The sequence below is a fragment of the Gopherus evgoodei genome, chromosome 2 (assembly GCF_007399415.2).
Source record: "Gopherus evgoodei ecotype Sinaloan lineage chromosome 2, rGopEvg1_v1.p, whole genome shotgun sequence".
Classification (NCBI taxonomy): Eukaryota; Metazoa; Chordata; order Testudines; family Testudinidae; genus Gopherus; species Gopherus evgoodei.
In genome coordinates this window covers 298880491-298903774 of record NC_044323.1, presented here as the reverse complement: position 1 = coordinate 298903774, position 23284 = coordinate 298880491, and the positions used below count along the sequence as shown (strand labels likewise).

The window sequence follows — 23284 nt, the reverse complement described above, 5'->3', positions numbered from 1 at the left end:
CTGGAGAAAAGGCTCCAGTGCAACAGGCCATCCTGCCAGAGGCCACACGTTTCCTGCTCCCAAGTGCATCACGAGTACACAGGAGACCTCTAGTACGAGACCCCTCCAGATTTCCCTAGGGCACCAGTTTTCATGTCAGAAACTCTAGGTCATGATTCACTCCCACCTCCACACTGCCCTGCCTCCTCTCTGCCTGTCCAACACATACATCTCACCTGCGGTTCCCAGGGACACAGCACTCACATCCCCACTCCAGGAAAGAAACTCAGAGAAAAGGTGAGGCCTGCAAATCTGCCTTGCTGGAAAAGGTGTCTGACCTAACCCCTTGAGAAGGGCAGCTCCTAGTAGAGGCCATGCAACCATCAGCAGCACAGACCTGACCATGGGGAGATGCAGAAGCTGTGGCACCAGCGCCTGCATGATCTTCATTAGACTTTGCCTACAGGAGTGGGCCCCAAGCACACGGTGCCAGGCTGGAAGAAGTCTTCTCAGTCCAGGCCATTTTCCAAGTAACAGCTGAAGTCTGAGGCAGGGAGGGCCAGAGCCAGCCTTGCGCACTCCTGACACACAGCTCTCGTTTTCAGCTCGGAGAGCCTCACATGGCAAAGGGCCTGTGTGCTGGGGACCCCGGCAGTCCCAGGGGAGCAGGTATCAGTGCAGACAAAAAGGGAGGCCCTAACATCAACAAAAGATGCTGAGTGCATGAAAACCTCCCTCACTTTGGCCAGGGAGCCACGGGGGACAGAGGGCCCCCTAGCCTGAAAATGTCCATAAGCTTCAACCCAGCACCTTATGCCAGCTCCAAGGCACAGATCCAGGAGCTGGGGGGGGGGGGAAGCAATTCCACAATGGAGACTACACCACATCATAACCCTAATTCTCTCCCAGCTTGATATGCCCCGCAATGTAGACACCAACTCCAAACCCACTTCCAGCTGACCCCACAGATCATTCCCGTTACCGCCTCAGCCCCATATCAGCACATCTCCATGAAAACCCATGAACACCATTCCCATAAGTGCCTGCCCAAGTGTGTTAGCCCCACTCAGAGCTGGGCGGATACCCTCCCACCTCTCCAACTGCTGGTGGGGCAAACATGAGCAGGATGGTGCTCCCTGGCCCCAGGTTTCCAGGGCACGTGGTAGGGCAGCGCCCTCAGGGCAGCACCAGGCCTGCGGTGTGGAGTGAGTGCAGAGTACAATTCTCCCAGTGCACCCAGCCATTGGAATGCATCCCCATCCTGAAGGCTCATGAGAAGGCACAGCTCCTCAGGACAAGGGAGAGCAGTGTGCTACTCTGCAGCCACTACCCGTTCCTTCCACAGGGGTGCTTCTGTGCAACAGGCTGGGAGCAGACACCCAGAGCAAGTATGACAGATCTACCCAGAAAAAGAGCTCACCCCAGCACAGAAGAGAAGCAGCACCCACAGAGCTGGCAGGAGAAAACCTGTCTCAGGCTGGGGGGATGAGGATGACTCTCACAGCATGGAACACATTCTACAGCAATGGGTGAGACATACAGTCTGGACGGAACACAGTGAGGAGAGTCTGGGAAGCTGGCAAGGCTACAAACCAGCAGAACTGACCTCAATACAAGCCCAGCTCTTCCACCCACAGCACAGTGTCTCCTGAAGTCTCTCTTCTCCTGTTTTCTCTTCAGCACCATGTGGGCCTGGCAGCTCAAAGAACAACCATCTAGGGGTTTTGGATACCCACCCTCTGCCTCCCAGCAGCTGGACAGGCAGAAAGGCAACCCAGAGAGCAGCAGGGAGTTCCCAGCCTGTGCAGCACTCCCCGCAAGGCCCTACCTTGACTGACGGCTGTGTGGACAATCCTCCATTCTTCATATCATCCTTTTCCCAGGCCTCCTCCTGCTCCTCGGGCTCTGCACTGTTATTGCAGTCCCCCAGCTCCTCTTCCTCCTCAGGGACCCTGTCACTGTTCAGCCCCTGCAGGAGCGCCACCACTGCCTCTGGCTTGGGCAGCTTGGTGATCTTAAAGTGTTTCTTATAGTGCGGTGTGTCCTTGCGGATCAGCCTCTGCTTCTCCACTGGGAACAGCCGGTCTTCATCCTCATCCTCACTCCGGATCAGAGTGTCCTCAGCAAAATGCACTGTGGGCTACAATGACAAAAACCCATGAATGGCTGTGAGCCTCAGACAACAGCTGGATTTGGGGGCAAAGCACTGACAGCTGCTGGTCTGCAAGGCCAGCCTAGTCAGGGCTGGGCCCCGGACACAGGCAGGAGGGACAGACTGAGGGCTGCTCCTCTGATGCTATTCAGGGTAGGTCCAGGAGCAATATCCAGAGCAGCTTCCACCACACTCAGCTCCAGGGCCCTGCCAGCACCCCTGTGCCCCCGACTTTCCACCCACACCTTGGCCTCTGCCTGTGCCCAACTCCCACCTGCCTCACCCCCTCTGCAAACATTCAGGTTCTATCTCACCTCCCATTCCCATCCATGCCTCAAGCCATCTCCCTGCTACTCTGGGAGATCTCCAGCCAAGCCCCATCAGGGTCCTCCACAAAACCACCCAGTGCAGCACCTACCTCATTGTACTCCATTTCCAGCTCCTCCTCTTGACCAGCCACCACCTCTGCCTCCTGCTCTTCTTCAGCTCCAGGCTTTGCCTCATTCTCCAGCTCCTGTGTTTCGGGCACTTGCCCATTCAGCCTGTCTCCCCCTCCTCCCTCCTCCTCCCTGAAGTTGGCAGAGACAGTGCTGTTAGAGACATGCGAGTCCTCACTGCGATTGGACATGGCACTCAGCCTCTTCACCTGTGGGAGTGGGACAGGCAGCGAGAACTGAGGCAGAAGCCAAAGGGGGACACAGAAAAGGGGGAATGGGACCCAGCACTGAATGCTGCAGACCCTGGCCCAGCAGGATCCTAACTGCTTCAGTGAGCTGCCTGGCCTCATCTGTGCCACTCCCCAGCTCACTTCATCCCAGCCTCTGTGGCACAGCCAGCCTGGTACCTATCAGCACAGAGTGCTGTCACCAGCGTTACACCTGGAAGACAAGACTTCGGTAGGGAACTCAGCTGCCAGCAGCTGCAGAACAGTGCATTGTCACTCACTTGGCGATGCCCAGGGAATGACTGGGAACCCTCTGTATGGAGCGAAGGGAAAGCCATTACAAGCGCATTACTATGGCTTCTTCCCTGCTGAGGGGGCCGCATTATCCCAGGACAAAGGCACCCGGGCAGAATGACTCAGAAGGGCAGAGATTCACACAAACGTCACACAGTGATCAAGTCATGGTCAGAGCTGGGGCAAGCCCGAATTGCCTGATGCCAAGTCCTGCCCTAAGAATGCATCACTTTGCACACAGGCTGTCAAGGTCCTGCTCTGCCTCAGCCCAGCCCACATGCAAACTGACCGCCTTTTGCCTTCCCCGTACTATGCCAATGGTGCCAGTTTTCCTTGTCCCTCTCTTGCTGCCCCCCTCTGCATGGGACTTCCACACTACATCAGTGTGCCAGGATTCCACCACATGCTCTTCATTCCAGTGCCTCCTAAGAATTCACTTCTCTGGCCAAGCCTACAGACATTGCTGCCCCACCTCAGAAAAATGCTGCCCCAGCCCTTGCACTGTCAATCCAATAAAGCCCCAATTCCAGAGCTCCTATGGTACTGGCTCTAATCGCTGCAAGGGTGGCTTAGTGCTCAGCTGGTGCAATTAAAGGTGCATGCCAGAGAGCTCTGCAACTTTCTGGCCTGGTCCCGCGCTCTGTGCGGGGCGCACTCACCTCTGAGTTTGGAGAATCCAGGACCACATCAGGCTTCGCAGAATAGATCTCATTGCGCCGAACTTCCATCACTTTCTTCATGACCTTCAGCTCACTAGGGTGAGGAGTTGCTCTGCGCTGCAGGCCCTGCCAGGGAAAGAGAGCACAGAGCAGATGAGACAGTGCACACAGCCCAGAGACTCCAGACCTTAGACTGAGCATCAGCTCATCCTCACACTTTGCCAACAGAGAATGCCAAATGTGGAGCTGGCCCCAACCCAGGGGGATGCAGTGCCAACTGGGCCCCACCTCACTGCCACTGGGCTGAATTCTCCCCCCAACCTCCGATTCTGTGCTACGGTGAGCAGGAGCCCTGAGGGGAGAATGCAGGTAGATTGCCCTCAATCTCTCTGGTATTCCTTTAGTGCATGCTACAGTCTCCTGCTTCTCAGCAGTGCCAATGGCACTTGCTGAGTGGATCTGTCCCAAAGCAACAGGCAAGAGAACAGCATTTCAAACAACAGAACATGGTGGTAGAAAACCACAAACACTCATGGGGCTGAAGGCCCTAGGGACTCCCAGAGCAGGCCCAGCACCTGGACTTGTTCTAACCTCCTTTTATCACAAGAGGCTAGGAGAGTCACTGGACTGGAATCATCTCCTAAAGTCAGAAGTCCTGCTGGATGCTCTAGCATCACAGACAGGTTGCAGTAGCCTTCACCATGCCCTACCACTCTAGAGATTGGAGTAAAATAACTGGCCATGTTTCTCTGGCTCTGTGACTTCATCTAGGGCTGTAAAATCTGAGTGACTGATACGTAGTCATGGGATACAGGGTTTTCCCCTCCAGTGCATTAGTTTCCACTGGGTCCCAAGTCAGGGGACTGTATGTCCGGATCAAGAGGCTGAGGACTGGGGGCAGTGCACTGGCATTGCAGTGACAAAGCCACCACCATGGGGTGACTATTTGGTGAACCTTTTGTAAAGTGAGTTAGTGGCCATGGTTCTATTCTTAATAGGACAGCTGTCCACAATGCCAACCTCGTTAGGCCCTTATTGGCAGCTGCTGCTCTTATGCCCGCCAGCCCTCACGCTGTACATGTCTCTGGGGTGGATGACTTGGCACAGAGGCTATTTTCCTTCAGCCTGGGATGGCGTGTCCCCTCTGGGAGGCAAGGGCTGGGGGAGATGCAGCTCATACCATACGTGTCCCCTCTGGGAGGCAAGGGCTGGGGGAGATGCAGCTCATACCATACCCCTTGGGGAGGGAGAGGCAGCTTTGGGCAGACACATTGTTCCTTGCCCTGCAGAAGTTTCCAGAGCACATTTCCTTAGGAAGCTGGCAAGGCCCTGGACAACCCACCATGCCTGTTTCTCTTACTCTCTTCTCAGCTCCAGCCTCCTCGTCATCATCAGCTTTGGGCTCGTCCAAAAACTGGATCACACTGACCCGGTTCAAGTTAGTGTCTGTCCAACTTTCATCCACGCTGTTCTGCAGGAGATTCTCTGCAGAAAAAGATGAGAGAGAGAGAGCTGGCTCCTGAGCGACAAGGTGTTGGGGCCTGGGTGAGACGCACTTCCCACCGACGAGGCCATCTCTATCAGAGAGCCCCCCCGTAGCCACTAAGCGGCAGGGGCCTTAGGGGGAGAGACTGTGTTGCACACTCCTGTCGCTCCTTCAGTGGTCCCTGACAGGGTTGCATGACACCGGGGGCCATGAAGGATCCAGCTCCAGCACTGGGTAGGAAGAGGGGAAGAAACAGAAGCCGCGGTGCTTGGACAGCACTGAGCAGACAGAGCAGTCTCCGGTTCAGCAGCAAAAGGAAATGGTTAGCTAAAGGGATCTGATGCCACCTACTGGGTAGGCAGTTTCACAGCTTTAACGTTCTCCAACTTCGGGAGATCCACCACATCAACAGCTGGGAGCCCAGGCCTGTTACATCAATCACAATAACCATATGAATAGAGAATAGTCCAAGGGTGGTGAAGAGGAGACATCTGGGAACAGGAACCAAGAGAGAGACCCCAGGGGAGAGGGCAACAATGGGATCTTGGCCTCACATCTCAGAGAGAAGAGAGATGGCAAGGCACCATGGAGAAGCACTCACACGGGGCCTCTTACCTAGACTGGGAGATGGCTGCTGGGGCAGCAGGTAACAGGTGAGAACCTTTTCGCCCGTCTTCTCATCATCTTCTGTCTGGAATTTCAACATGGGCTGGGACTGGTTCTCTGCAAGCCACAGGGCCTTCAGGTTGAGATTTGTCAGGGCAAAGGGCAAGTTCTGCAGCCTGCATGAGAAACATGGCTGATGAGACTCCGCTGGCCTAGAAGGAACCTCCACTGGGCCCTTGAATTCCTCCACTTGCCTTGGGGCAGGATGGTGCAAACCCTGAGACAGGGCCTCTCTCTCCAATGTAGAATCTCTCTCATGATGGAGACTCTGCACAGCTCTTGCCAGACTGTTCTGCAGCATAAATGTCCTCTCATCACCACACTGTCAGCTCTATGACTATGGGTAAAAGAGGGACACTTGTATTTTAACCACCCACCCCAGGGCTCACTCCTAGTGAGTTTGTCTGGAAATTTGAAAAAAAAAAACAAAAAAAAACCCATTGAGCAGCACTAGGGAAAAGACAACTCTGCCCCAGGCCAGTCAAGTTCCTGAAAACTCCTGGCAAGTGGAGGGTCTAACCAATCCAAGGCTTATGCTCTTCCCACTGCAGGACTCCAGCCAGGCAGTGGCAGGAGGTCATACTTAAGATTATGTTTTAATCATGGGTATTTTTTAGTAAAAGTCATAGACAGGTCATGGGCAGCAAACAAAAATTCACAGCCTGTGACCCGTCCATGACTTGTACATCCCTGACTAAATCTTGGGGAAGGGGGCAGCCTAGGGAGGGACCACGAATGCTCTCGGGGGAGCAGCCCAAGCGCCCATGGGTATTCAGGGCTGGGGGGTGTTGGCAGGGTTGTCAAGCTCCCTACCTGGCTCCACGCAACCCCCCAGAAGCAGCGACATGTCTCTCCCTCAGCTCCTAAGCACAGCCATGGCCAGGCAGCTCTGCACGCTGCCTCTACCCCAAGTGCCAATTCCGCAACTCCCATTGGCGGGGAACTGCAGCCAATGCGAGATGCGGGAGCAGCACCTGCGGGCGGAGGCAGCGCGTAGAGCCACCTGGCCACAACTCTGCTTAGGAGCTGAGGGAGCGACATGTCATTACTTCTGAGGAGCCCCCCCCCCGCCCCCCCCGAGGTAAGCGCCGCCCAGAGCCCTCAACCCAATCTCTCGACCTGAGCCCCCTCCCACACCCAAACTCCTGTTGCTGCTGGGGGAGGAGGAGATGCGGTGGCCCAAGACTGCCCCAGCAGCAGCCAGTGTGGCTGGCCCAGGGGCTGCCTGAGCTACTCAGGCGGCCCCCAGGCCAACCGCACTGGCTGCTGTAGAAGTCACGGAGATCCCACAAAGTCACAGAATCCGTGACTTCCACGACCTCCATGACAAACTCTCAGCCTTAGTCACAGTGCAACATGACAATGGGCTGCTCTAACAGAGGAGGAAAAAGTGGCATCTTGAAGCTCTGGTACCCATCAAATCCCTTTGAAGGTGCAGGATTTTGCTGTAAAGCCTGAGAGCAGACAGCACAAATTCCACTCTGACCCCGAGCCTCAAGAGACTCTACGGTCACTGTCACTTGTTCTCATTATGGGTGTCACAGTAGACTCAGAGCATCAGACAGGGATCATGACCTGGTTACATTTACCTTACACTAACAGAATATGGTACCAACCAGGAATATGTATATTTGGAACTTTAAAAGGGCCAATTTTCCAACGCTTAAAACAACTATTGGCTGACTGGGAATTTAAGTAGAAAGTTTTGTTAACGAAAACTGTGAATTGTACAAGGACATGCTATTCCATGCCCTAAAAACCACAATTTTACAGACGGCAAGAAGCCATCCTGGTTAAAGAGAGATGTGGAAGTGGTGATAAAACAAAAAAAAAATTTAGGGCTGTCAAGTGATTAAAAAATTAATTGTGATTAATTGTGCTGTTAAATAATAACAAAATACCATTTATTTAAATATTTGTGGATGTTTTCTACATTTTCAAATATACTGGTTTCAATTACCAACACAGAATACAAAGTGTACAGTGCTCACTTTATATTTATTTTTAATTACAAACATTTGCACTGTAAAAAACAATATAGTATTTTGCAGTTCACCTAATACAAGTACTGTGTTGCAATCTCTCTATAATGAAAGTTTAACTTACAAATGTACAATTATGTACAAAAAATAACTGCACTCAAAAATAAAACAATGTTAAACTTTAGAGCCTACAGGTCAACTCAGTCCTTCTCCTTTTTTAGCCAATCGCACAAACAAGTGTGTTTACATTTGCAGGAGATAATGCTGCCCGCTTCTTGTTTACAGTGTCACCTGAAAGAGAGAACAGGCACTTTCATGGCACTGATTCACATGTCCCTTCATGTTTCAACCACCCTTCTACAGGACATGCGTCCATGCTGATAATAGGTTCTGCTCGACAACGATCCAAAGCAGTGCAGACTGACATGTTCATTTTCATCATCTGAGTCAGATGCCACCAACAGAAAGCTGACTTTCTTTTTTCGTGGTTCGAGTTCTGTAGTTCACACACTGGAGTGTTGCTTTTCTAAGACTTCTGAAAGCATGCTTCACACTTCACTCCTCTCAGACTTTGGAAGGCTCTTCAGAACCTTAAATCTTGGATCAAGTGCTGTAGCTATCTTTAGAAATCTCACGTTGGTACCTTCTTTGTGTTTTGTCAAATCTGCAGCGAAAGTGTTCTTAAAACGAACAACATGCTGGGTCATCATCTGAGACTGCTATAACAAGAAATATATGGCAGAATGCGGGTTAAACAGAGCAGGAGACATACAATTCTTCCCCAAGGAGTTCAGTCACAAATTTAATTAACACTTTTTTTTTTTTAATGAGCATCATCGGCATGGAAGCATGTCCTCCGGAATGGTGGCCAAAGCATGAAGGGACATACGAATGTTATGCATATCTGGCACATAAATACCTTGCAAAGCAGGCTACAGAAGTGCCATGTAAAATGTCTGTTCTCACTTTTTGATGACATGGTAAATAAGAAGCAGGCAGCATTATCTCCCATAAACAAATTTGTTTGTCTTAGCGACTGGCTGAACAAGAAGTAGGACTGAGTGGATTTGTAGAGTCTAAAGTTTTACATTGTTTTATTTTTTAATGCAGTTATGTCACAAAAAAATTCTACATTTGTGAGAATAAAAAGATTGCATCACAGTACTTGTATGAGGTGAATTGAAAAATACTGAATCACTTGGTTAAATGGTCATAGTCTTACCAATCACATTTTAACTGAGCCAAATCCCAGGTAATGCTGCTGAGAGTCAAGAATGCAGGTTATACCTATGGGATGGGCGACTGTCTTGGAAAGCAGTGACTCAGAAAAGGATTCAGGAGGTCACCACACATCATTTCCCCAAAATGAGCTCTCAGTGCAATGCTGTGGCTAAAAGGGCTACTGCTATCTTTGGGTGCATAAAAAGCAGAATATAAAGTAGAAGTAGAGAAGTCCCTCTGCCCATAGTCTCCAAACAGCAATGCCCACAAGCCAGTGGACTACTGCACAGGGAAGTGAGATCTGGCTGAGAACTTGCCTGCACAGGCAGCAACTCCAGATACTGTGCCAGTCTGGAGAGAAAGGGGCCCCCACACCCACAGAGACTGGTATCTGTAAGAGAGGCCAGCCAAGCAGACACATTCCTGGGCCTAGTGAGACTAAGTGGTGCTGAGGCCCTGTGCTGTCCTTTAACAGGGGCACATGGCACACCACGAGTGCCGACAGCTTAAGTGAGAGACTTGGGAAAAGAAAGTAGTTGCAAACTTCTGTAGATACGAGGGCTGAAAAACAGTGGAAGCTAGAGCTGGACAGGAGGGGACAAGAAATCAGCGTTCTCTTCCCACCTCTTCAAAAGCTGGAGCCAGGTGGCTCCTAAGTCAGTCAGGGAGTAGGGTTTTGGAATACAAGAACAGCCACAGTGGGTCAGACCAAGGGTCCATCTAGCCCAGTATCCTGTCTGCTGACAATGGCCAATGCCAGGTGCCCCAGAAGGAATGAATAGAACAGGGAATCATCAAGTGATCCATTCTCTGTCGCTCATTCCCAGCTTCTGGCAAACAGGGGCTAGGGACACCATTTCTGTCCTTCATGGCTAATAGCCATTGATGGACCTATCCTCCATGAATTTATCTAGTTCTTTTTTGAACCCTGTTATAGTCTTGGCTTTCACAATATCCTCTGGCAAAGAGTTCCACAGGTGACTGTGCACTGTGTGAAGAAATACTTCCTTTTGTTTTAAACCTGCTGCCTATTAATTTCATTTGGTGACCCTATAGTCACTCTATAGTTTCAACCAGTTTCCCCCATACTGAAGTCAGGCTTACTGGCCTGTAATTGCCAGGATCACTTTTGGAGCCCTTTTTAAAAATTGGCGTCACAGTAGCTATGCTCCAGTCATTTGGTAGAGAAGTTGATTTAAATGATGGGTTACAGACTACTGTTAGTAGTTTTGTAATTTCACATTTGAGTTCCTTCAGAACTCTTGGGTGAATACCATCTGGTCCTGGTGACTTGTAACCGTTTAGTTTATCAATTTGTTCCACAATCTCCTTTAATGACACCTCAATCTGGGACAGTTCCTTAGATTTGTCACCTAAAAAGAATGGCTCAGGTTTGGGAATCTCCCTCACTCACATCCTCAGCCATGAAGATTGATGCAAAGAATTAATTTAGTTTCTCCACAATGGTCTTATTGTCTTTGAGTGCTCCTTTAGCGCCTCGATTGTCCAGTGGCTCTACTGGTTGTTTAGCAGGCTTCCTGCTTCTGATGTACTTAAAAAATGTTGCTGTTACTTTTGGAGTCTTTGGCTAACTGTTCCTCAAATTCTTTTTTTGGCCTTCCTAATTGTATTTTTACACTTCATTTGCCAGAGTTTATGCTCCTTTTATTTTCCACATTAAGATTTAAAGTCCACTTTTTAAAGGATGCCTTTTTGCCTCTCACTGCTTCTTTTACTTTGTTGTTTAGCCATGGGGGCTCTTTTTTGGTTCTCTTACTATGTTTTTTTAATTTGGGGTATACAATTAAATTGAGCCTCTATTATGGTGTCTTTAAAAAGTTTCCACGCAGTTGCAGGGATTTTACTTTTGGTACTGTACTTTTTAATTTCTGTTGCACTAATTTCCTCATTTCTGTCTAGTCCCCCTTTCTGAAATTTAATGCTACAGTGTTGGGCTGCTGTGGTGTTTTCCACGCCACAGGGATGTTAAATTTAATTATATTATGGTCACTATTACCAAGCAGTCTAGCTTATATTCACCTCTTGGACCAGACCCTGTATTCCACTTGGGACTAAATCAAGAATTGCCTCTCTGCTTGTGGGTTCCAGGACTAGTTGCTCCAAGAAGCGGTCATTTAAGGTGTCAAGAAATCTTACCTCTGCATCCCATCCTGAGGTGACATGTACCCAGTCAATATGGGGAGAGTTGAAACCCCCCATTATTATTGAGTTTTTTTATTTTTATAGCCTCTCTAATCTCCCTGAGCATTTCACAGTCACTATCGCCATTCTGGACAGGTGGTTAGTAATATATCCCTACTGCTATATTCTGATTATTAGAGCATGGAATTACTAATTGTAGAGATTCTATGGTACAGTTTGGTTCATTTAAGATTTTTACTTCGAGTCTATGCTTTCTTTCACACATCGTACCACTCCCCCAAGAGCACGACTTGTTCTGTCCTTCTGATATATTGTGTACCCTGGTATATTTGGGGTGGGAAGGGATAGCTCAGTGGTTTGAGCACTGGCCTGGTAAACCCAAGGTTCTGAGTTCAATCCTTGAGAGGGCCACCTAGGGATCTGGGGCAAAATCAGTACTTGGTCCTGCTAGTGAAGACATGGGGCTGGACTCGATGACCTTTCAGGGTCCCTTCCAGGTCTATGGATAGGTATATCTCCATTACTGTGTCTCATTGATTATCCTCATCCCACCAAGTTTCTGTGATGCCTTCCTCATTTAATACAAGGCACCTCTCTTATTATTTAGACTCCTAGAATTGGTATATAAGCACTTTAAAAACTTTTCACTTTTTAGATGCCTGACAATACACAATGTAACTGAATGGGACCCTCTTTCATTTGACTGCTTCTCATCAGATCCTACCTGTTTATCATCATCTTCCATCCTCTCCTCCTTACTAGGACACAGAGAATCTCCATTAATAGATCCTCCCCAAAGGGATGTCTCTGTCCAAACCACGTGCTGCTCCACACCTCTTGGCTCTCCCCAGGCCCTTAGTTTAAAAACTGCTCAATGACTTTTTTAATGTTAAGTGACAGCAATCTGGTTCTATTTTGGTTTAGGTGGAGTCCAACCTTTCTGTATAGGCTCCCCCTTTCCCAAAAGTTTCCCCAGTTCCTAATAAATCTAAACCCTTCCTTCCTACACCATCGTCTCATCCACACATTGAGACTCTGCAGTTCTGCCTGTCTAACTGGCCCTGCGCGTGGAACTGGAAGAATGTCAGAGAATGCTACCATGGAGGTCCTGGACTTCAATCTCTTACCTAGCAGCCTAAATTTGGCCTCCAGGACCCCTCCAATCCTTCCCTTTGTCATTGGTACCTACATGTACCACAACCACCGGATCTTCCCCAGCACTGCACATAAGTCTGCGTAGATGTCCCGACACACCCATAACCTTCGCACCAGGCAGGCAAGTCACCATGCAGTTTTCCCGATCATCGCAAACCCAGCTATCTAGGTTTCTAATGATCGAATTGCCCATTACTAACACCTGTCTCTTCCTAATAGCTGGAGTTCTTTGCTGGGAACAGGGATAAGAATGGCACCCCTCTTCTCATATTATCCACCATGGTGACTCCTCAGTGCAAGAAGATACCACAACATCATCTGAAAGGAGGGTCTCAACTATGGGATCATTTCCCTCTGCTCCACTTGGATGTTCTCCTTCACTGAGACTTTCATCCTCCTCAACAGCACAGAGGCTGTCAGACAGGGGCTGGGACGTTCTGCTGCATCCCGGAAAGTCTCATCTGTGTACCTCTCTGTCTCCCTTAACTCCTCCAGCTCAGCCCCTCTGGTCTCCAAACCTGTACATGGTCTCTGAGGGCCAGGAGCTCCTTGAACTGAATGCACACATATGTCACCTGCACATAGGGTAGGTAATCATACATGCTGCACTGGGTGCAATAAACTGGGAAGCTCCCACTCTGTTGCTAGACTTCTGCCTGCATTCTCTTTTTACTCCTGAAGCTCATTCCGTCATTGTTTTGTTTTTATCTGGGGTGGGGGGGATGTTGGCTTTAAGTTTAAAGAATGTTAAGTGTATCTAGCCCCCGCAAACTCCTTCACAAAACTCCCCAGTTAGCCACTCCTGTTCACTAGATCCTCTGGTCACTTAGAAGCGGGCTTTTTAAAGCCCTGGTCTTTCTGAAGGTGGGGAACAGGAACAGCACCCAGCCAAGTCCCCCTCTGAACTCTTTTGTCATCTCCCACATGATGATACCATAGTCCGTGTCCCTCCAGAGCACATCAGGGCCCACCTGCACTCTGTTCTCCTCCTTCCCATGTGGCTTCTATGATGGGCATGCCTGAAGTCAGGGCTACCCCTGTCCAGCCCTGTGTTCCACTCACCTATTCCCTGCCACATCCAGCACATGCAGCTCCGTGGTGTTGGCAAGTTCGGGAGGCAGAAGCACCAGGCGGTTGTCACGCAGGGACAGCACATTCAGACTGGCACAGCCACCAATCTCAGAGGGAAGTGCTGTCAGCCGGTTCCGGTCCACATTCAAATTGGTCAGCTTTGTCAGCTTCCCCAGGGATTTTGGCAAGGCCTGAGTGGGAGATGGAGAGACAGCGCAAAAGCCATGATGCCAGAGGCTTCACTACAGTGGGACTCGCAACCCCAAAGCAAAATAAAGGGGAAGAACATAAGAACGGCTTCACTAGGTCAAACCAATGGTCCATCTAGCCCAGTACCCTGTCTTCACACATTGGCCAATGGCAGGAGCTTCAGAGGGAATGAACAGGTAATCATCAAGTGATCCATCCCCTTTCGTCCAGTCCCAGCTTCTGGCAAACAGAAGCTAGGGACACTTCAAACCATGGTTTTGCATGCCTGCCCATCCTGGCTAGCCAAGCCAAGAAGCTAGCCAAGAGGTTTAGCTCTCTGTCACCTCATGGCAGGGGGAGGAACAGCAACACTTACATCCTTTAGCAACTCATAACTGCTGGTGAAAATCAGCACCTCCCTCTGAATCACAGCCACAATTGCTGCCTCTCCCATCACGAGGCATTGTGGGGAGCAGAGAAGGAGCACTGGCTGTGGGGGGGGAGCTCCCATCTACTCCAGCCCCAGCCTCTTCCAGCAGGGAGCACTGTACGGAGAGGAGCAGGAGCACTGGCTGTGCGGGGAGCTCCCATCTACTCCAGCCCCAGCCTGTCCTAGCAGGAGAGAAGGGCAGGAGCACTGGCTGTGGGGGGAGCTCCCATCGAGTAGGTACCAGCTCCACCTTGGGCAAGTTATTCCCTAGCTGCTCAGGATGGGAGTCCACTGCCTTTGGGAAGCACCTTGTCCTTCCCCTCACATGTGTTATTTACCCATCTGTGTTAAGATTTTGAGCTCTATGGGTCAGGGACCATTTTCTACCATGTGCCTGTGCAGCACCCAGCACAATGGGGTCCTGGTCCCCGATTGGGGCCTCCAGGCACTACCCGCACACAGTCATCTGGTGCTGGCCCTGACTGAGCCAGGACACTGAGCTAGAAGGACTCAGGCTGATCCACTTTGGTGAGCCCAGAGGATTCTTCAGCCAACTCATGAGATGACATCAGCTTCATCCGGGGTCTCCTAAGGACAGATTGTGGTTTCACATCACCAGAGGGGAGCACAGAAGGTACAGCTCACTGAAGACTATGGCCCATGGTTGAGGTCAAGGGCCCTGAGCCCTCTGTGGTACTGGCTGAAACCCCCAGATCTGCAGCCTGTGGGCAGGGCCCAAGGAGATGATAGACTGGCATGGAGGAGTAAGGAGCTGAGCTAAGCAACACAACAGGGGCAAGCATGACTGTCAAAACACATACTGTCAGCACATTCTCTGTCAGGATGAGCTCCGAGAGATTCTCACAATCCCCAATCGACTCAGTCAAGTCAGCCAGCCGATTTTGATCCACTTTTAGGATGGAGAGCTGCTTCAGCTGACCTGAGCACAGGGAGAGACAGACATGAGCTGCACCAGCAAGTGATATGGGCCCTGCCCACACTACTCAGCCAAACCATCCATTCCTTACCCTCCCAGCAGGGCTTATCTCACTGCTACCATCCACAGGGTGACATGGTCCCTGCTCCTCCCCATACTCTCCCTCCAGGGCTACCTCCCTTCCCAAAGGGGTAATACTGCACCCACGCAAACACAATGGCCCTCGCTGCAGCGCACTTACCAACCCCAGCAGGTATGCATTCCAACAGGTTCTGCGACAGCAGTAGGTCTGTCAGTGCCACCAGTCCGCTGATCTCATTGGGAAGCTGCTCCAGCTTGTTCTCAGACACATCCAGACAGACCAAGCGCCGAAGATTCCCCAGCTCCTGGGAGGGGAAAGGAGACACCACCTGGCTCAAGGGAGTGATGGAGCAGGGAGCACAGCAGTGAGGCAACACCCATGGAACGGGTACTCACCGGGGGCAGGGCTGAGAGCTGGTTTCGGTCTAGCCAGAGCTCCCGCAGGTTCGGTAGTGCTCCCAGAGTGTCTGGCTGTGACGGAACAAGAAAACAGAATGTTAGCCCTTCCCACAGGAGAGCACCTGCTGTTCCTAAATCACCGCAATCCAGCAACGACAGATGCTGCAGGTCTTCCGCCTTCTCAAGGCCATTCACCACAGACCGCTGGGGAAGTAAGCAAGCCAGGGTACCATGACACGAAAGACCAGGTATTGGGGAGGATCTCAGCCGACACACGCTGCGGGTTTCTAGATTGGCCATGCTGGCTGAAAAAGTTCCCCAGGAGCAGGTTAGAAGGGGACAATTGAGATTGCTTGGTCCCACAGAGGGGTGAGGGAGGGCTTCAGAGGCTTTCGCCTCAGAAGGAATAAATGTCCCCTCTCCTTCCTCCTTGTGGGAATGGGCAGAGATAATTCGATATTAACCAACCACCCTACTACACCACCATTATCCACCACCCGCCAGCCAGCCACAGGGACACACACATTAGCTGGATGTCGCTGCTAAAATGATCTGCAGTGAAACAAATGAACAGCACTGACATTTTGAGAAGTGAGTAGTTAGGGTTTGGAGTTAACGTTTCACTGAGAAGTGGTTCATGTCTCAGAACTATTCTTGCAGGTCATCTGCAGGTTCTGGCAGAAAGAGATGCACCACCTCACATGCTCCCACTTTAGGAGGTTTTCACCACCACCAAGAGGTTAAATTCTTGGAAAACCAGTTCTGGAGCAGCACTCTGGCACCTGTCTCTGCAGCTGTGGAAACTACAGAACACACCTGGATTCCTGCTCAGTCAAAGGCTGCTACAAACACACAAGAGCAGCTGAGCCCAGGTTTCACCCAGGCACTCTGTGTTGGTCTAAAGCATTCACGGGGTAGAAGGGCCTAGATGGAGGTTTCAGCGTCTGCAGCCCTCAGGGCCACCATGCTAAGATTGGATATATATACCCACTGGGGAATACCAAGGGAAGCTGCTGAGGTCTCTCTCTAATGGCAAAGCCAAACCAGAAAGGGGAAGGGCAGCAAGCCAGCCCAGCAGGGCTGAAGCAGATGACAAGGGGTGGTTGGGATGGGGACGCAAAGGTCATAGGTAGCAAAGGCAAGTGACAGAACTGAAGAGGCATAAATCGTCCGGCAGCTAGAGAGCAGGGGAGAGGTCCCCCAGAGAAACAGGAATGAGATGTGAGGGGAAGCAAGATGTGCAACAGGATGGAGGAAAACAACACTCAGCACCAACACAGCAAGAGAACAGAATGCTGGGAACAGCTACTGGTCTGCAACAGGCATACTGGAGTCACCAGCTGCTCCTTGTGATTTCAGATCCCATCCATCCATCCCCAAAGTTGGACCAGGGCACTGTCCCAACCACCTCCTCCCCTCCCACCTCCTCCCTCCTATCCACTTCACCTACCAGCACTTCCAGGTCATTGCCACCAAGATCCAACTGCTCTAACTTGACGAGGAATGAGAGCGAACTGCAGACCATGGGGGAGGGAAGAGAGAGAGAGAGAGAGAGAGAGAGAGATTAGCACCAGGGACCCCAGCTCCCCAGTCAACGTCACTGTGAATGCCCCCCTGCACCAGGAGACCAAAGAGTCAGTCTAGATAGCTCTTTCCATGGTGCCTCCAAGCCAAGGGGTTCAGGTGACTTGGGGGCTCTGCCCCAACTCCTATCAGAGTGGCCAAAGCCAACAAGATCCTGTCAGCTCTGGGCTAGTGATGCTGGCATTTCCTCCTTTGAACAGGGACATGTGATCAGGTCAGTTCCACAGGCCAGGCCTGCTGCTGGTCTGTTATGCCATGGTGGGGCCCTGAGAACAGGACAATGGAGAGAACTGGAAAAAGCTCAAAAGGAAAATGACACACACTCCAGCGGCTGAAGGAGCTGTTTTACAGGAGAGAGGAGGGAGCAAGCATTTCTAGTTCCCTACCCTCAAGACTGGGAGCCCTACTGTCCCTACAGAGGATGCGAGAGCACCCTGGGCACCGTGCTGCAGAAAAAGAGGCAAAGGGATGACAGCGGACAAGGTGTTCACTGGATATGGTCTTGTGAGAAGCCTGCCTGCGAGCCAGGTCCTGGCAGCACCGTGAGGGCAAATTCCTAGGGCTGGGTGAAAGAAAGAGCTGAGCAGTGCCCGCATCCCTGGGGACTCGTCCTAGACATGCCAGGAACCACTGGTGTGTATGTCTCCACTCCAACAGCCCCACAGCACTAGGCAATACAGCAACTACTCCAAGTGAGATGGCTAACAGGTTCATCTGCATTGACTTCTGGCTCTACATCCCCATCCCATCCTCTGATTCTCAAAATATGGGTCACTATCACACCCCGTCAGATCAGAGATCTTCCTTCCTTTACACCTGCACAGCTTCCTTCCACCCAGCCCTCAGCAGCTCTTCTGCCCTTTTATTCTCTTCAGATGGGTTTCACTAGCTCAGTTTTCACCATCTCAGGAAAGAGACTCCTGTGCAGGCAGCTGCTCTGCCCCTCAAGCCAACTTAAGAGTCTGGTTGCATGTACATGGTAAAGCCAAGAGATGACTGGTCGAAAGGGCAGGCTGCAAAAATATCAAAACCACAGGAGAAGAATGGTTCTCCTGCAGTAACTGACCGTGGTTCTTCGAGATGCTGCAGTCAGCGTAGATCTCACTATGGATGCGCGGGCACCTCATGCCTCTGAGACCGGAATCTTTGGAACAGCAGCCTCCATCAGGGCTGCCCACATATGGGCTCTGTGCCTCCTCGAGTTCTCAGGAGAGGGCATAAAGCAGCCATGACCCTCCTTAAGACTCCTCCCAATTTGAAGCCTATGGTAGCAGAGGACTCCGAAAGCAGGGATGAAGGGTCAATCGGGGGTTCCACACCAATTATAATATCTCAGAGAACCACACTTACTGCAGGATCACCATTCTCTCTTCAAGCATGCCAGTGCAATCCCACTGTAAGTGACTGGGAAGACGCACCCCTTTAAACAGCAGAATGAGAAGCATCAGCTGCAAACAAACGGGGACTCCAGTTCTGCTCTCTCGAATTTGGCATCTGCTCTGGCAGCTAATTCCAATGAATAGCGCTTGACAAAAATCAGTGGATTACACATTACAGCCTTGCAATCTCAGAACCTGGCACATTTCTGAAGCAGGCAGAGCTCTGGTGGAGTTAGCATTAACATGCAGTGGAAGAGGTGTACCTGCCAGTTGGTAGCAGGTCCACTGGGTTATGCGCTTAGCTCTCCTGTGTGATGAGATGGCCTGGCCCTTGGAATGGTTTGCTAAACTAGGAATATATGGGGAGACAGAAAACCAAACCATTCCGGCTCTGTAGTAACATGAGGCTCTGAAAATGCCCGGCACATGCAATTTGGCTGCTGATTAAGAGTGGTGTCTCAGGAAGAAAACAGGCAGGCTAAGTGCATAAGCTGGAATTGTGAGACCACCCAGGGTGAGGTCTCAGCAGCACTTTGTCCCTATGACACGTTATGTAGGGAGGGTCAGCCACAAGCATTTGACGCGTGCACACTCTCCTGGCTGAAGTGACTGTGACCAGGAAGACCATCTTCAGAATGAGATGAACTAAGGAGAATTCTGAAAGGGGCTCAAAGGGTGTCTGCACGGCAGCGAGCCTCCCAGCTCGGGTAGACAGGCTCATGCTAGCAGGCTAAAAATAGCGCTGTGGCTGTTGTAGCTCTGGCGGAGATTCTGGCTAGCCATCCGACCTCAGGCCCACTCATCTACGCTGAGTATGGGTGCCTAGCCAGAGTCTCCACCAGAGCAGCTAATTTTAGCACACTAGCTCAAGCCCCTCTAGCGCAAGTCTGTCTACCTGGGCTGGGAGGCTCGTTCCCAGCTGGAACATAGACAGTCATGGGATCTCCTCATGAGCATCTCAAAAGAGCAAGGGCCAGGTCCCAGGTAGGAACAGGTCTTGTTCCATGGGTAAGTACATAACAGGGCCTGAGGAACTTTGATACCATCAGAAAAGAGAAAATGGAGCACAACTGTACAGATGACAAACCACGATTTCTGAGAGGTGGACCTTAATGGAGGGTTCCAGATGCAGCAAGCTGTCTAGCATCAGCAGTATCAAAACTCACATCCCTGTTGAGCACATAGCCCAAGAATCTCATTTTGAGGATGACGTCCTTCTGGTGGATGTCTTCCTCCTCTGTATTAGGATCTCCTGGACGTGTCTAAAGAAGACCCAATCTCTATTACTTAACCGTCTAACATCCAGGCCGTCAGATACAGGTCAGGATGGATTATCTCACCATGGTACTGCGAGATCAGGTACGAGTAGCCTGGAAGCTAGACTGGCAGTTAACTGGACACTTGCAGCAAAAATGCCTGGGCCAGCATGGAGCTATGAGAACAATCATGGCCTTTTCCCTTTTGATTCTGGAAGTCATCCCAAGGATCAGGGGAACCAGAAGAAAGGCATAAAAAAGAAGCCCTGGGATCCACTGCAGAAGGAAGGTGTCTGGTATTGATCCTGCCTTCTATGGGTAAAAAAAGTTCTGATACTTTGTGTTGTCCTTGGTGGACAACAGGTCTCTCACAGGAACCCCCCAGCAATGCAGTATCGACTCTCTAATGGAGCTCTCCACTCATGACTGATCACAGATTGTCTGCTCAAGAAGTCCATCAGGACATTGCTGACTCCCAGGAGGTAAAGAGCCACGGGGGTTCATCTTATGTTAGTGGCAGCATGCCCAGTATTTGATGGCCTCCAGGCATGGGGGCAATGAGTTGGTGCCTTCTTGCTTGTTTATGTAATGACTCACAGAGGTGCTGTCTGTTAGAATCTGTACGGTGGAGTTTTGGAAGACAGGTAGGAATGCCATGTTGACCAGCCTGACACCTCTACGCTCCAGTGCCTTGCGAGTCCCATGTCTTCCAGGGACGAGATCACTCGTATCTGCATGTGGTCCAGCTGGGCTCCTTGGCCTATCCCTGAGGCATCCATGATTAAAATCTTTGCTGGGAACAGGAATAAGATTGGCACCCCTCTTCTCATATTATCCACCATGGTGACTCTGAGGACATGAGATGGCACAGAGATCTTCCTGTCTATCCAGGGAGCAGATAGACCTGATACAGAGCTGGAGGGGCCTTGAGTGAAGTCTGACAAGCAGCATCACATATGTGCAGGCTGGCCTAACAGCCAAAGATAAGTCCATATAATCATAGCGAGGTTTGTTCTTTTCAGGCAGCTATACCCTCCTTCATCTGCAGTTGATCCCAGCTCCTATGAGCTCTATCATCCACAATGGGTAAAAGACTATTTTTCATAGTTCACTGGATGCCCCAGCTGGGCAAACTTGGAGAGAATGTAAGGTAGGCCTGTTGCGGGCTCTTGCTAGGACCTACCTCTGATTAGCCAGTCATCCAGAAAAGGGTAGACATGATGTCTTGTATCCTCAGGTGTTCCCCTAATGCTGCTAGGTACTTTCTGAAGACTCATGGTGCTGTGGAGAATCCAAAAGGCAGAACCCTGCAGTGGTCGTGATTTGGCACCACTGAGAGCCTCGGGTACCTCCTGTGGGCCAGGTGGATGACTATGTGGACATACACATCTGTCATGGTATAATTCCCCACTCTGAACCTTAGCGTCCAAAGGATGGGGTACCAGCATGAATTCCTCTAAGCTTAAATACCAGCTTAGTACTTGTAGCACTGCCACCAACCAGGAATTCCAGTGCCTGGTACACTCCGGTCCCCCCAAAACCTTGCCTGGGGACCCCCAAGACCCAGTCCCTCTGGATCTTAACACAAGGAAAGTAAACCCTTTCCCTCACCGTTGCCTCTCCCAGACTTCCCCTCCCTGGGTTACCCTGGAAGATCACTGTGATTCAAACTCCTTGAATCCTGAAACAGAGAGGAAAATCCACCTTCCCCCTTCCTTCTCTCTCCCCCTCCCAGACTCTCCCTGAGAGAGAAAGTAATCCTAACACAGAGAGAAAATTAACCTCTCTCTCCCCCTTCCCTCCTTTCTCCCCACCAATTGCCTGGTGAATCCAGACCCAGTCCCCTGGGGTCTCACCAGAAAAAAAAAACAATCAGGTTCTTAAACAAGAAAAGCTTTTAATTAAAGAAAGAAAAAACAGTAAAAATTATCTTTGTAAATTTAAGGTGGAATAGGTACAGAGTTTTTTAGCTATAGGCACTGGGAACACCCTCCCAGCCTAAGTATACAAGTACAAAGTAAAATCCTTTCAGCAAAATACATATTTGAACTCCTTCCAGCCAAATACACATTTGCAAATAAAGAAAACAAACATAAGCCTAACTCGCCTTATCTACCTAGTACTTACTATTCTGGACATATAGGAGACTGTATCAGAGAGATTGGAGAGAAACCTGGTTGCACGTCTGGTCCCTCTGAGCCCCCAGAGTGAACAACCACCAAAATCTAACCGCACACACAAAAACTTCCCTCCCTCAAGATTTGAAAGTATCCTGTCCCCTGATTGGTCCTCTGGTCAGGTGACAGCCAGGCTCTCTGATCTTGTTAACCCTTTACAGACAAGAGACATGAAGTACTTCTGTTCTATTAACTCTTACTTACCTGTTTATGACAACATCCTACAAGCAGAGAGACACGAACCAGCTCTGAGCCTGCAGAGATGGAACGATGTAGGCAATCGCTATCATCCTGAATCTGAGATGGCGAGCGTACCTGTCCAGTCTTCTCAGACCTAGAACAGGACAAAGACCCTCTTTTTCTTTTGGATAAGGAAATATCAGAAGTGGAAGCCTCTTCCCCTGTGGTACTTAGGCTCCTAGACAAAACAAGGCCACTTCTTTTAATAATGGGTGCTCATCCCAAAAGAGGGATGGGGAATGGGTAAGCAGTGCGTAAGGTATGGAAACCATCGGGGCAAGACGGCTTCGGAAGGCAGCGACAGGCTGCGGATCACCTCGAGCGTGGCTCTCAGCACTCCTATCAAACCTGCTGCCTCTGATGGTGCGGGGCAGGTGGCGAATCCAGAGGACAGCCATCTCCTAGGATTTCAAAATGTTTTCCAAGGTGGGTATGCAGGTTGCCAGCCCTAGGAGTATGATGTCCTTTGACTCCCCTGGAGCTGATTCTTACAGGGTTTCTGGTAGGGACCCAAAGTGCAAATCCCTAAAGACCTTAATGTAGCCCTGAGTCTTTCAGGAACCACAGAGCTCCATTCTCCTCAAAAGGGCAAGCCCTCGAAGGTGACTTCCATCTCTTTGGGTATCTTGGACACTAACAGCCACAACAGCGTGACAGCCCTAGCCACTGACAGCATGGCTGTATCAGATGTGTCATGGCTGCCGCCAGTGGCATTTGAGCGACCCTTTGGCCTTTTAACTCCCCTGCAGGAGCACAGGGAGATCTTCGACAGGACGAAAGCAACCCTCTCCAATGTTAGGCAGTTGTATTTTTCGTGAACAAGGCCTGGTAGTTCACCGTCTGGAGCTGAAGTGAGGAGTATGCTTTGCTCCCAAACAAGTCTAACTTCTTTGGGTCTTTGTGCTTTTGAGTACCTTCCAAAGACTTGGATTTCCCCTGGACTGCAGACACTACTAAGGATCTCAGGTCTGGGTGGATGTAAAAGTGATCAAAGCCCTTTGGGGGCACCTGGTATTTTTTCTTCACCCATTTAAAGGAGATGGGGAGAGAGGCCAGCGTTTGCAAAGTCCCTTAGCTAGCTCCAGTATGCCCTTACAGATGGGAAGGGAAATCCTTGTCA

At 50.5% G+C, this 23284-nt stretch overlaps 1 protein-coding gene across 26 annotated transcripts in view; it reads right to left on the bottom strand.

Moving 5' to 3' along the window:
- Positions 1-23284, bottom strand: part of SCRIB (scribble planar cell polarity protein) — a 234895-nt gene that overhangs the window by 170046 nt on the left and 41565 nt on the right. For all 26 annotated transcript variants that reach the window (XM_030554133.1, XM_030554141.1, XM_030554149.1 and 23 more), the window contains exons 6-15: positions 16979-17042; positions 15526-15600; positions 15290-15434; positions 14933-15051; positions 13484-13683; positions 5850-6016; positions 5109-5233; positions 3749-3874; positions 2550-2777; positions 1808-2119 (exon numbers count right to left, since the gene is read on the bottom strand). In XM_030554133.1, coding sequence (XP_030409993.1) covers positions 1808-2119; positions 2550-2777; positions 3749-3874; positions 5109-5233; positions 5850-6016; positions 13484-13683; positions 14933-15051; positions 15290-15434; positions 15526-15600; positions 16979-17042 — 1561 coding nt within the window. The remainder of the gene's footprint in view (positions 1-1807; positions 2120-2549; positions 2778-3748; positions 3875-5108; positions 5234-5849; positions 6017-13483; positions 13684-14932; positions 15052-15289; positions 15435-15525; positions 15601-16978; positions 17043-23284) is intronic.